Consider the following 14,131-nt stretch of genomic DNA (forward strand, 5'->3'; position numbering starts at 1 on the left):
TCTGTTGTATAACTTACACTTTACATATCTCAGTTCGGACTACTACACTATAAATGCACGTTTCTAGTGGCTATCGTATTGGAAAGCACAAATCTAAGGGAGTTTAATTAGCTACATTTGTAAAAGGTATTTTATTATTTAAGGAAGTTTGCTCTGTTCCACTTGATTTGCTCAAATATTAACCAAAGGATCGCTGAACGTCATTATTAAAAATTACCGGGCTTATAAATAAAATGTGATTTGTATGTTGAACTCATAAGTTATGGAAAAAACACATTTTTTAATTTGTTAATTTAAAAAATGAAATATTATTTTTAAAGCAACCACAAACAGCCTTTTCAGTGCACAAAAGCAGCCCTTGAGGACCTCACCGACCACAGCAAAGATGGGGTTAGTCACAGACCTCGGCACTGCCCTGGCGGGAAATGCCTGGTTTTTTCTCACTGTGTTGTAGGGTCAGGTCTGGACAAACCCTTATAGAGCGTCTGCCCAAAGCACCCTCATTCCACTGATGGAAAAGTCAAGGTCCAGAGAAGAAAAGGAGCACAGCCGCACAGTGAATTCGGGGCAGGGCTGGGGCAAAACCTGGGGTCTCCTGATCCCGCCCAACCTCCCCAGTCGAGGACTTCTAGTTCATTCTCTCTGCCCCTTCATCCCTAGTTGGCGGATCAGGAAACTAAGGCAGAGAATTGCAGGGTCCTGGACCCAGGGCTCTGGGGAGCACCAGCGGCACATTGGAGGGCTCAGACTCCTAAGCCCTGGTCATTCAGCAACACAAACCAAGGCCTGCCGAGAGGCCAGCCCAGAATCCAGGCCGCCGGGGCAGGGAAATCGCTGTGTGAGGCTCAGAACCGAGCATAGCGCTGCGACTGGGAAGGGGTGCAGGAGAGGGGGTCTGCCGGTAGGCTACGGCCAGGTCTGCCAGGGCCCAGGACAGCCAGACTCCCCAGCCTGTGGTCCCCAGGGCAGAGCCAGGCACCCCCACCCGGACATAGATCTTGGGGTGAAAGCCTGGAACTCCTTCATGGGCCTCCTTCTCCGGCTACCTTTCCTCCCTCTTTTCCATCATTTTTCTTTCCTTTTCTTTTTCTTCTTGGAGACCCTAATCCCCTCTCCCCAACATGGCCAGCCCAACACAGAGCCCCCTACAAGCAGATGGGGTTCGCCCTTGCCCTCCGAGGGCAAGGGCTGCCGGGGTTGGGGCCTGCCCCGCCCGCATGGAGAACCAGGAAAGCTCAGGCAGGCCCGGGGCACGGTTCCGTGTCCCTCACATCGGCCCTGGAGGGGACGGGGGCTCCTTTGCTTGCAGTCTTCCTTCTACCTGGAAAGCCCTTCCCGCCCGGCCGTATGTCTCAGCAGTAGGACAGATGCCACTGGCGACACTTAAGAGAGCTCACAGAGGTCGCATTTGATGCCACTAAATCACACAGTGAGGAGACGATGCCCTGCTCACAGCACTCTCCGTCGGCAAAGTCAGGAGGAAAATGACTGCTGGAGCCGGGGGTCTGTGTCACCTCCCTCGCTTCCCTCTAGCAGAGAGGGTGGCTCTGGGCCTCTGCCTTCTTTTCACTTTTTGCTAGAGTGTGATAGAAATTGCGTTTTGCTACCATTTATTATTATGCTTCCCTTTACCTTTTGTTTATGGCAAATGATACTGGTTTTCCATTTACGATAGTGATGTAAAGTTTCCTTTCAAAACTGAATTCGTACTAGTAACAACAAGTGAGTCAACTGGATATCCACACAGTTTCAAAAACAGGAACTAGATAGCGGCCCCGTTCAAGGCCGGGGCCCCTGGCCGGCTGCTGGGCCGGCCTGCCCAGGCTCGGGCACCAAGGAGGGCTCCAGAGCCCCACTGGGCCCCAGCCCTCGTTCCCGCTGGGAGGCTGTGGGAGGCGCTGGTCTGAAGCCCTGGGTTGGGGAGGCCAACCGGCCCCCGCAGACCTTTTGGACCTGGCTTCCTCCTGAGCCTATGGCTGGGCCTCTGGGGAAGGGCGGAGAGGGTGGCCGCGATGGAGATCAAAAGGCAGGGCCACTGTTGGGCCATCTCTCTGTCTCAGCACAGGGACAGAAGGCAGCTGAGCTCCCAGAGCTGGGGCTTTGTAGACTCCCGCAGAGCGAGAACGTGGCGAAGCTGACCACCCCAATCCCCCAGGGCTGAAGGCACACAAATTCCCACTCCCTGAGCCAGCTGGCTTTCCCTGAACCTGCCAGGCTAGGGGACTTGGAGCACGTGCCCGCAGATGGAGGCAGAGAGAAGGCTCCCCACATGCACCCAGTCCTCTGAGCCAGCCCGATGCCCCTGGACTGTGTCTTCCCGGGTCTCCTTCAGCCCAGACTGAAAGCACTTGGCTCCCGCTGCAGGTTCTGCACCAGTTTCCCCACCCCCTAGAATGTGAGGGCCCGACAGGGGCAGGATCTCTGCATCTCTAGACCCCTGCCCAGCTCCGGCCGGCTTGGGCCCCACGCTCAGCAGGGCCAGCAAGTATCTGGGGTGCACAGCCCAGCATCCCAAGCTTTCTGGCCCCCTGATCCCCTGGCCCAGGTGCTGGGGGTGTCTTGGCACCTAGAGGCAGCTCAGGATGGGAGGGGGTGGCCCTTACGCGGCTCATTCGTGCCCTAAACTACCCCAACTGGTTGTGCCAAAGCCACCAGCGCCTGGCTGTCCGGAACTCCCCTGGGCTTCCCTGAGTTCTGTCTCTGGAACTGCTCTCCTGTGAGTGCATGAGCCCAGCGGGCCCTGAGCTTCGGCTTTGGCATTAAAAATACGATCGTCAGTGGCCCTGCTTCTCTGGAAGGTGCACAGCTCCTTCCTGAGAGTTGGCAAGAAATAGGAAGAGAAGTTGCTGAGCCTAAGGATGGAAGGTACGCCTCTCTCCTCAGACCCTGGGGGACCCGCTGGTAAGACTCAAAGTATCGTCCCGCGTTATCTCACTCCCAGGGCCTCTCAGGACTGGAGCATTGTCCAGACACAGCCCTGGCCCCTCAGGGGGCTCCGGTGCCCTTGCCAAGCCCCAGCGGCCGTTGGCACAGCTGGAGGCTCCCCAGGACCTGAGTACAGTCTTGGCTAATAGGCTCCAGAAAGGTGACCACGAGAAAACAACCAGAAAGGGGACCGGGAGGGCAGGACCCGGGTCCTCCAGCACAGGAGGTGAGGGAAGGGGGGCTACCTGTGAGGGCTGCGGTCAGCGATCCAGCGGTCACAAGGAAGAGCCACATGTCTGGGGCCATCTCTGACTGCTACACGTGCCGGCCAGCAGGAAGCACCATCCTGGGGCCGGGCGGCAGACACGGCCACCGTGTGCCCCTCTCGCCCACCTGCTCTGCCTTTGCTGCTCCTGCTCGAGTCTTTCTCTCCTCTGCTCTCTTACACGCATGCGACCAGACCCAGCCTGCGAGTGTCTCTCACGCCTCCCTGCTCTGCTTGTGGTTTTGGTCTCCAGGAAGCTGGGCTGGTGTTACAGGGGCTGGGGGGAGAGCCCAGCTGCTTCTGCTGGGAGCCCCCCGACCCTGGCTGAACCCCAAGAGTCAAGGAGCCAGACACACACATGCGCCCACGCACACACACTTCCCTGAGGGTCTTCTAAGGAAAAGGGAAGCGGAGGGGCCGAGCCTCATTTCTGGGGCCAAAAGGGAGAACTGGCATGTAGTAGATGCTCCATCCATACATGTTGGAAGAGTGGGTGACTGACCCTTTTCTCTGTCCCATTCCATGGAATCAGCTTCATGGGATTAAATCCCAAGGCTTACCTTGACCTTGGGAGCAATGGGAAGAAGGAGGGTGTGGTCTTGGTGCACTTTTGAGAGACAAGACCCCAAGCCTCGCCTTCGAGAAACATAAATGGCAAGGGTCTGAGAGGTGGCCGTCCCACAAGTCCTTCTACACAGAAGGCAGCCAAGGCCCCCTGAGGTGGCACAGAGGGCCAGTTCCCTGCCCCCGGGTGCCAGGCAGGGCGTTCCTCTGTGGGAGTCAGGCAGGGGCCTGGCCCAGGAGGATGAGCAGGATTCCAACCAGCAGCTGGGGTGGGAGGCCTCAGGGCCAGGGGGAACCGCAGGAGCCAGGGAGCCCAGGACCAGGAAGGGGAGGGAGGGAGAAGTGCTGAGTTCTCCAGTCACTGCAGGGGCCTGAGGCTACAGGAAGGAGGCAGGGACCAGGTGTGTTTAATTCACTGCCGTGCTCTCTGCAGAGCAGACAGTAGGTGCTGAATAAACGTCTGTTGAATGAACACAGGAACAGACAGTGCTGTGTTCCAAGCAGCACCCTGCCCCGTGTGAGGCCATCTCAGTTTCCCCCTCCTGGTCCTCCACACCCTGCATCAGTCCCTTGTCATCTCCCCACCTGGGATGGGGAAGACTCCGCCTCCTTGGGTCCCATCTTGGGGAAGCTTTGATGTGGCAGATTTTGGAGCCACAGGGAGCCAGGCCTGTCCTGCAGTGAGACTCCGCCCTGCCCCGCCCCGCCCTGGCCCCGGCCGCAGCCGCCCCCTTGTGGACAGTCCCCGGCAGCACGGGCCGGCGCACGGTGCCTCCAGCTCCTGGCTCATCTGCAGAGACGTCGTGTCTGGGACTCTGCAGTGGGCTCTGCGGAAGGTGACGAGAAGGAACCACATCCCTGCCCTCAAGGAGCATGTAGTTCACAAACACAAGTGACCAAACCACAGGCCAGGGTAAGACGAACACAATGTGAGGTCTCCCGGTCCTAAGAGAAACACGTCTGAAATGGGCCGGGAAGGATGGCTGGACTTCCATTCCTGACCACATGGTAGACAGACGGCCTGTGCGGGAAAAGTCCCTGATACGAAACACCAAAAAAATGTTTTAAGTCATCTTTAAAAACGTACGACTGAGATGGCAAGAAGTGAAGGGAAATAATCAGAGGCCCAAAATGACAATGAAGCACAAATCCAGAGAGGGTTAGGAGCGGCTGCCCTGAGGCATCTGTGGGTCCAGGTGGCCCAGAACTTCAGTGTAATGAGCCTGAGCAAATCCCAGAGCTGAGCAATGTGGAAAACAAAATCAGAAGCCCCCGGCTACAACAAAGGGCACTAAAACAACCCCCACAGCGGTGAACTTGGGGAGAGAACCTCCCCGAAGGAGCTGACACAGGACGTGCCTGGCTCGGCTTTGACCCTGAGTGGAAGAGAAAGGAACGTCACCCCTGAATGCCCCTAACTACAGCTCGGCCACAAATAAGTCTGGAGGTGGAATTCACAGAGCTCGTGTGGCCAAAAACAACAACACAACAAGAACCAATCAAAGACAACGTAAGAATTTAAAGTAAAGTAAACTGTAGTTCCCCAGGCACTTGGCAGAAACAAATGGTGAAAATACCCTCAGGCGCTAAAGAATTCCCGCAGAAAAAGTTCCAAGGAACGTGCAGAAAAATCATAAAACACAGGACACAGGCACTTTCAGCGAGAATGGCAGAAAGCAGTAAACAAAAGAATCAGACCTTCAAAAACTTTAGATATTGGAATTATGCTACGTATAATAGAAGGATGTTTCATATGCTTAAAGAAGTAAAAGTTAGTCATTGAAGGTATAGATAAGAACAAGAGACTATTAAAAATGACCAGGAAGATTTAAAAAAAAAAAAGCAAATAGTACTTGTATAAATAATGTAAAAACATAATATTTGAAACTAGAAATCCAATGGACATATGAAACGGCAGATTAACTTAGCCAAAGGGAGAGCACATGAGCTGAACAATGGATCCAAAGCACTTACCCAAAACGGAGCTCAGAGAGATGAAAAGATGGAAAATATGAAAGAGGTTAAGAGACATAGAGGATGAACAAGGTCTTGAATATGTCCAATTAGAGTTCCAGAAGGAAATGGAAAATTTCCGGATTGATGAAAGACATAATCCTCAGATCCTTAAAGCTCCCACAACCCAAGCATGATAGATAAATTTTAAAAAACCTACACCGAGCACTTCTAGTAGCAAACGGTTGACCACTGGAGAGAAGATGGATGAACTATGAAGCGGAGTTGCAGATAACTTCTCAATATCAACAACTGAAGCAAGAAGGCAATGGAATAACATCTCAAAGTGCTAAGAGAAAGTAACCATCAACCTTGAATATCTTCCAAGAATGGGGTTGAAAAGATACATTTTCAGATGAAAACTGACAACATTTACAACTAACAGACTCTCACCTAAGGGAATTCTAGAGGATGTTCTTTAACAACAAAGAAAATAATCCCAGAAAGAAAGTCTAAGACTCAAGTAGGAAGGGTGAACAAAGAAATTCGTGAACACAGAAGTAGATCGAATAAGCATTTTTAAAAATGTTTATATTTTAGAGAATGGGCCTTGTCGTGTCACCCAGGCTGGAGTGCAGTGGCACAATCATAGCTCACTGCAGCCTCAAAATCTTGGGCTCAAGTGATCCTCCCTCCTCAGCCTCCCGAGTAGTTGGGACTACAGACATAAGCCACTGCACCCAGCTATTTTTTATTGTTTTAGAGACAGGGTCTCCATATATTGCCCAGGCTGATCTCAAACTCCTGGCCTCAAGCTATCCGCCTGCCTTGGCCTCTTGAGTAGCTGGTATTACACGTGCAAGCCACCTCACCTGGCAAAATAAGCATTGCTTGTATAAAACAATTACAAAAATGTTTAATTTGTACAGTTAGAAAATAAATGAGATAAAACTAAAGAACCAGAACATGATAACGAATGAATTGGTAAGGATTAATCAGAGTGAGAAAGGTCTATTATTTGGTGGGAAGGCAAAATATTCACTAGCGTTTGACCTTGTTAAATTAAATGTGCACACTAAACCAGAAGAACAATACAGTGGAACAAACGGGGTGGGGAGGGAGCATGTCATAAAGCCAAAGAAGGCAGGAGAGGAAAAGAAAGAGATGCAATAGGAAGAACAGGACAAGCAGAATGGTGGGTAGGTTTCAGCAGGTAGACTGGGTGTAGGGTGGCGAGAAGGGTGCTCCTGGCAGGGGGCACAGGGTAAGTAGAGGCAGGACAGTATAACGTGAGTGTTCCTGGGGCTGACTGACATGACTCATTCCAAGCTGCCCATGTTTCATGGACATGAAGCTTTGAACAGGAAGCTGGAGGTTGTACCCAGCTGGGTGCCCAAATCGATGAGCTCATTTTTATTTATAAGTCTGGAGTCAGGACCTTCTGAACTCAATTTGCAAGGGGCACCTAGTGGCTCTGCATCCTGTGGAGAACGCAAGCAGTTTTCATCCAGACCTTCTCTCTCTCCTGACCTTGGCCCTGCAAAGTGGAATACGCAACATGACTGAGGGAAGCCTGACTCTCGGCCCGGAGGAAGAGAGGACCTGAACTGCACGCCCCACACCCCACACCCCACCACGTGTCACAGGGCGAAGTTTAATGCTGACTGGTACTTACTGAGCACTTCCTGTCGTGCCAAACACTTCACATGGAATGTTTCCCCTTAACTCTCACAACAAGCCAACCAAGTAGGTTGTATCCTTAGCATATCCTTGCAGATAAGGACACTGAAGTTAGAAGGGGTGGTTTGCTCAAGTTCCTTGAGGACTTTCTTTCATCATTGTCCTTCAGAGCCACCTCTGAGTGAGGCTGTAGTGCAGCTTCTGTCCATTTCTGGCTAGTAACAGCCTATTGTGCCGCCCCATTTATGAACCAGGCATGAGGTCTTCCTTCTCTGTCAAAGGGAGCTCCCTTGAGGCCAGAGAGATATGAGTTAAAAGAGAAATACGGACGCAACAGAGGTATGTGCCATCTGTCCGTGTAACGTACTTGTGCCTTCTGGTCCTGTTTAGGCCTGAAGCTATTTATTGTACAATGATTGCTGCCTCCCTCTCCCCGGATCTTATAACCTGGTATGTATGATAATACCCGGCTTGTGATAGGGCCCTGCGGTCACCTAGTCATTGATGACCCATCATCAGGTACAAGTCTCTATGAGGACCCGGTAGCACCCGAGGAGATGATTTTCAAATGACAAGCATTTCTCTGCTACAGGAGTTATGGCTTTGGTCCAGCACTTGCAGGTTTGTGCTGCAAATTCTCTTGCATTAGAGCCTTCCGGAGACTCCACACAGCATTCTTGCTCATCTGGTATCCCTGACATGATCGGACCTGTGGGTCTGATGGCCAAGGTGGCACAACAGCTTGCACTACCACCTGGACCTGCCACGGTGCCTTCTCTTACTGTGGGCCCCACCCAGAGCTGGTAGCCCTCCAAGTCACATGATAAATGGGTTGAACAGGATGCTTCAGAGCCCAGTGGTGGGGGGTGCAAGCTGCAAAAGCTTGGTCTGTTACCCTAGAGGCGATGTCCCAGCATGCCTCAGACCTTGGAACCCCTAAAATCTTCCCCAATATGGCAGCCACCTAAATCTTTGTGGGGTTTATTTCCCACCTTTTAACATATAGAGGGCAGCAATTCTCAAACTTTTTGATCATGAGACCCCTTTATATTCTTAAAAATTAGAGAGGACCCCAAAGAACTTTTGTTTATGTGGGTCATATCTACTGATATTTATCATATTGGAAATTAAAACCGAGAAATATATTTATTTAATACTTTTAAAAATAACAATAATAAACTCATTACATGTTAACATAAATAACATTTTCTATGAAAAATTACTATATATTCCAAACCCCTCAAAATTACTGGGACGGGTGGCCTTGTTTTACATTTTTGCAAATCTCTTGAACATCTGGCTTTGTAGATTGTCATATCTGCTTCTTTACTCAATCTGTTGAGATATGTTGTTTTGGCTGAAGTACATGGAAAAAAATCTGATCTTGCAATATGCAGTTGGTAAAAGGAAGAGTATATATCAACAGCCTTTTTTAGATAATTGTAGATATTCTTCTCTGATACTACAACAAAATTTGGCAAGTGATAGTTTCTAAAGGTTAGTACCAATATGGAATCCAAAATCATACAGTGACATTTTGTACGCTATTAAATTAAATCCACTGGTCTATTTTGCACTTTGAATGGCTCCCTTATCCATGCATGATCTGTGATAACACGCATCAGTCATGTTGGAACATACTGCTTCACAGAGTTATACAGATCTTCCAAATGTTGACATATTTCATTACACAATATCAAGAAATCACATTCCTCAATGTCATCTCTGATCCCATCAGAAAGCTTTAAGCATCGGGACGATGTCAAGATCATGGCAGCAGACACGAGTTTTCTAAAATCTCTGAAAGCTCAAGTTTCATCATTGGCAACAAATACTGTCAGTTGTTTTCTTTGAGTGACAGGCTCACTTCGTTCATCTTCAAAAAATTTGTCTGCCAGATTCTTAAGTCTGAGTAACCATAGTTTCAAGTAAAAATGGTGTTCCATGAAAAAAAAAAAAAGAAAAAGAAAAACTAGTCCAGCTGGCAAAGGGAAGAACAACACAAGTGCTTTCCCGGAGGCAGCCGCCGTACCGCGGTGTTCAGCAGGGGTGAGTACTGCCTACTTCTCCTTTTGTCACATAGAATGTTAAAGAGATGCGTATCAAAGGATTGTGATTTAATAATATCAATAATTTCAACTGCTTCACTGAAAACACTCTTGAGTAAAACCAGCAATTCTTCCTCCTATTTTTACTCCGAGCGCATGGGAGTAAAGGATCCAGTGGCTACTAGCACAGTTTGTTGCCACTGCTTTGATTCATGCAAAGGCACAAGCAGTTTCACCCATCATTCCTTTTGCACCAGGCAAATTATGTCAGTGCAAAGGGCCAGTTGTGTCTTAACATTGTTATGTAAAAATTTTGACCTTCCAGACCACTGAAAGGGTCTTAGGAATCCTTAGGGGTCCGTGGATCCCACTTTGAGAGGGGAGGGGACAGCCATGGTGCTCAGAGCTGAGACTTAGCATCCCAAATACCGTAGTTCCTCTCCTAAGCATTGCCTGAGACATACAAGCCCTCTTTGTGGGGCAGCCCAGCTGTCTCTTCTCCCCCACTGTGGGTTTCCAAGGCTATTCGCCACCCTGATCGGTTCCCATTGAACCTTCCAGTGTGGTGTCTGCTGAACTCAACACTCTACGCAGGAACCGACCAGCCTGGGGTCTAGCAGAGTGATGTCCCCGATGCTAACTTTGACCTTTGTGTAATAATCAAAGCCTCAGAACTACATTAGAGGAACTCTAGAAAATTAGGAAAACACAAAAGAATCACCTGTAGTCACATCACCTTGACAACTACGTGGCTTAGGGTGGCCTTAAGTGTTGACGCATCCTGAATTTACCACTGACGAGAATCCCCAAGGCTGTTTTTGTCCTGACGCTGAGGAGCGGTATCTTCCTGGCCCTTCCCTGTTGAGCCTGAAGACTCTAGGAGGAGGACCCGGTGTTCGCATCTGCCCATTTCATGCATCCAGAGCTGCCTGTCGACATCCGGGGGCTGGGTCCGCTGGCCAGCTCCGTGTGCTCCGCACACAGGGCGCGGCCACGTCGGTGGGCTCGCTCGTAAATTCCTCTATCGGAATTCGAATCTTGAATTACAACTTCCGATGGTGAAACCACCGCCGCCCATGGTAGATCCCTGCCCCCGCTGATGGTAGATCCCTGCCGTATCAGTGTTCTAGGCTGCTGTGGCACAAACTTGGTGGCTTGAAACAACAGACATTTATTCTCTCACAGTTGTAGAGGCCGGAAGTCTGACATCAAGGGGGCAGCAGAGCTGCACCTCCTCGAGGGTCCGTAGGGAAGAATCTGTCCCTGGCCTCGTCCACCTTCTGGAGGTGGCGGGAGTCCCTTGGCGTCCTTTGGCTGTGGCTGCAGTGTCTTTATAGTGGCTTCTCTTCTCTGGGGGTCTAGCTAATCTCCCTCCGCCTTTCTCTCATTAGGACACTAGTGACTACAGCTGGGCCACACCCTGATGACCCAGGCTAAGCTCCTCCCTTCCAGATCCTTACTGTAATCAACCCTTTGCCATACTAGGTAAGAGTCTTAGGTTCCAGGGATTAGGATGTGGACACATATTTTGGGGACACCACTCAGCAGACATCCATAGCAGCAGTTTTCAACTAGGAATAATTTTGCCCCCCAGGGACATTTGGTAATACTGGAGATATTTTTTGGTTGTCATACCTGAGCGGAGGGAGTGCAGCTAGCATCTTGCCACGAGGCAAAGGATACTGCTGAACGCCCTGCAGTGCCCAGGACAGCGCCCCACCACAGAGCGCCGCCAGCCCAGAGTGCCGGCAGTGCTGGCGTGGAGACACCTGATTTGCAGTAACGAATTATTATTCCACTATACCCTATCAAAAAAGCAACCACTGCCATCCCCACCTCTTTATCTAACTTTATTTTTCATGATAGCCTTTGTTTTGTGTGGCATTAAATCTATTCTACATTTATTTGCTTGTTATCGTCTCTCACAGCCGCTAGAATGTCAGCTCCATGAGGACAGAGATTTTTGTCTGTTTCATTCACCGCTGTTTCCTCAGCACCTTGAACAGCACCCAGCACCCGGTACGCAATCTCTAAATATGTATTCAATTTCGTTATTAGCTGATTAAGGTGTAGACGTTTCCTGAGCCATTACTACATGCCAGCCAGGGTGCTGGGTTATCTCATTTTGATACAAAAACCCTCTAAGGTAAGGATTAGTATCAGCCTCTATTTTTCAGATAAAGAAACAGAAGAGGTTAAGTTACTTGCTGAAGATCACACAGCTCTTAAGAGGACAAAACAGGGTCCTTTCTCAGGTGACCCAACCAGAGTTTATTTCCTTAGAGAAATGATTTCTTTAGAGAGGATGTGTCTCCTGTGTACCAGGCAGGGTGCCAGGCAATGAAATATGCAGATGAAGAAAACACAACCCCTGTCCTCAAAAGTCTGTAGTCCATGGAAGAAACAGGCAAGTAGGCAGGTAGTTATGATGTGAGTCACTGCAGGGGGAGATGAGGGGTAAACCAGCCTTGACAAATCAGGGAAGACTTCTCAGAAGAGGTGACATCTGGGTCAGCTCCTGAGGGACCAATATTAACGAGTCATGGAAAGTTCTAGGCTGGAGGAGCAACACATGCCAAGTTCCAGATGAGAAAGAGCTAGAAGCTGACTGTGGCTGAGGGCAGAGTAGGGCAGGAGACGTGGAGACAGAGTAGCAGGAGAGGAAGCTCAGGAATTGGCTCAGCAGCGGTTAGTCCTGGAGGCCCTCAAGTAGGACAAAGGAGTTCAGACTTTATCCCGAGAACCAGGAAGGGGCCTTGCAGGGTTTCGAGCTCGCTGGCCACAGTGCTGAACAGGAACCAAAAGGTGCTACTGCACTGGTCCACGCAGGGAACACTGGTTGCTCAAACGGGGCCAGTGCTGTGGGGTGGGAAAAACGTGGTGGCCACAAAAGAGAGTTGCAGGGCAACATCCATGAAACTGGGGGACAGGACCCTCGGGATATCTGAAACAGGGGGCAGGCAGGACAGCGATCAGTTTTCTAAAAGGTTGGTGAGAACAGACATGTAATAAAAGGATATAATAAGAAACAACCATCACTGGTGAAATGTTGCAGCCCCACCCAGCTCCCAACCTGTGGGTGGTCTCACTCAGGTGCTAAGGGGACAGGGAAGGCAAAATAAGGATGCATCCTCTACCGTCATCTTCCCTACTGGGGGCCGTGGCTTTCCACAGTCTATGTGGCCCTGGGAGTGTCCTGCTCATTCATTCTGGCCTCACAGGCTTGTGAATTTGCTCTGTTCTGCTCCTTTAAAGGCAACTGGCTCTCCAGGTGGTCATGGGGATGGAGTCAGCCATGTCCTCAACAACACAACTAGAGGATGACGTTCTGCGGGCAGCTACAAGCCTCCGTCAGGAATAGGAATGCTGCGAGCACAATCCCACTGCAGGTTACGTGCAGCTCCTGGTGCAGCTGCTACACCCCAGGGCATGGTGGGATTGACCACCCTGGTATAAGAAGCTGCTGTGAATGGCCCCTCCTTGCTCCATGGCCACTATGCTTTTATCCAGGTGGCTCAATTTTTTGGTTTCCACCTATCCTCAACCCCAGGATGCCCCTCCAGGTACAGGGCAGAGGTTGGCCAGGTATAAGAGAAATCCAACGTGTTCTATGTGTGTGGCAGACCTTGGCTAGGCCTGGAAGATAACTTTGCCCCCACGGCTGGGGCCACATCCTGGTCATCCTTACAGAGTTGCAATGAGGCTGTGCATATTTGATGCTCATTGGTGACTATATAACCTGTGGACAGTGTAGCAGGACAGCACTGAAGCATTATTAAGAAATTGTGGCCGGGCGCGGTGGCTCACGCCTGTAATCCTAGCACCCTGGGAGGTCGAGGCAGGCGGATTGTTTGAGCTCAGGAGTTCGAGACCAGCCTGAGCAAGAGCAAGACCCCGCCTCTACTAAAATTAGAAAGAAATTAATCGGCCAACTAAAAATATATGGAAAAAATTAGCCGGGCATGGTGGCACATGCCTGTAGTCCCAGCTATTCGGGAGGCTGAGGCAGAAGGATCACTTGGGCCCAGGAGTGTGAGGTTGCTGTGAGCTAGGCTGATGCCACGGCACTCACTCTAGACTGGGCAAAAGAGTGAGACTCTGTCTCAAAAAAAAAAAAAAGAAATTGTACCTGGAAACTAGAAGTGAGATCAAGATTTCATTGCTTCATTTTTTTCAACCACATAAATTAATTGTGTTGGATTTTAGAAGGTGGGACTGGGGACCTGAGAGCTTAGGCAAGTCCCACTTTTGAACCTCCCAAAACCTGACATCTCTCACCCTGGCATGGCAGAACACCATCAGTAGGAACTGGGAGATTCTAGAAGCCACTTCTGCATAACATCCTCACTGTGATCCCTCGATGAATGCTTGCTGACAATGTAACCTATGCGCTTCTCACACTCAAGGGTAGCTGCAGCTGGATGTAGGCGAAAGGCTCAGGTTCACCATCCTCCCACCAAGGCGTCTGCAGGACCACTTCAGCATGTCACTGCACCAGACAGGGTGGCAGCCACTTGGCTCTCTGTGGGCATGCAGGCGCCCAGAATTGCCAAAATCTCTGCAATTTTAAGAGTAGCCAAAAATCTGGATTTTCATGTGAATGTTTCTGAATTTTAAAAGAGATAACTAAAAATTTTTAAATTAAAAAGCAATAACAAAACCAAAACCAAAAACTTGACACCATGTGGCTAAACAC

The 14,131-nt window shown here is 50.1% G+C and overlaps 1 protein-coding gene across 1 annotated transcript in view; it reads right to left on the reverse strand.

Annotated features, from left to right (window-relative positions):
- The window catches only part of CD6 (CD6 molecule), a 40,777-nt gene extending 37,475 nt beyond the window's left edge, over positions 1-3,302 (reverse strand). The window contains exon 1 of the mRNA XM_012643979.1: positions 3,171-3,302. Coding sequence (XP_012499433.1) covers positions 3,171-3,231 — 61 coding nt within the window. The 5' untranslated portion in view covers positions 3,232-3,302. The remainder of the gene's footprint in view (positions 1-3,170) is intronic.
- Positions 3,303-14,131: the final 10,829 nt, after the last annotated feature.

Source organism: Propithecus coquereli, unplaced genomic scaffold (assembly GCF_000956105.1).
Source record: "Propithecus coquereli isolate 6110/MARCELLA unplaced genomic scaffold, Pcoq_1.0 Scaffold202, whole genome shotgun sequence".
Taxonomy (NCBI): domain Eukaryota; kingdom Metazoa; phylum Chordata; class Mammalia; order Primates; family Indriidae; genus Propithecus; species Propithecus coquereli.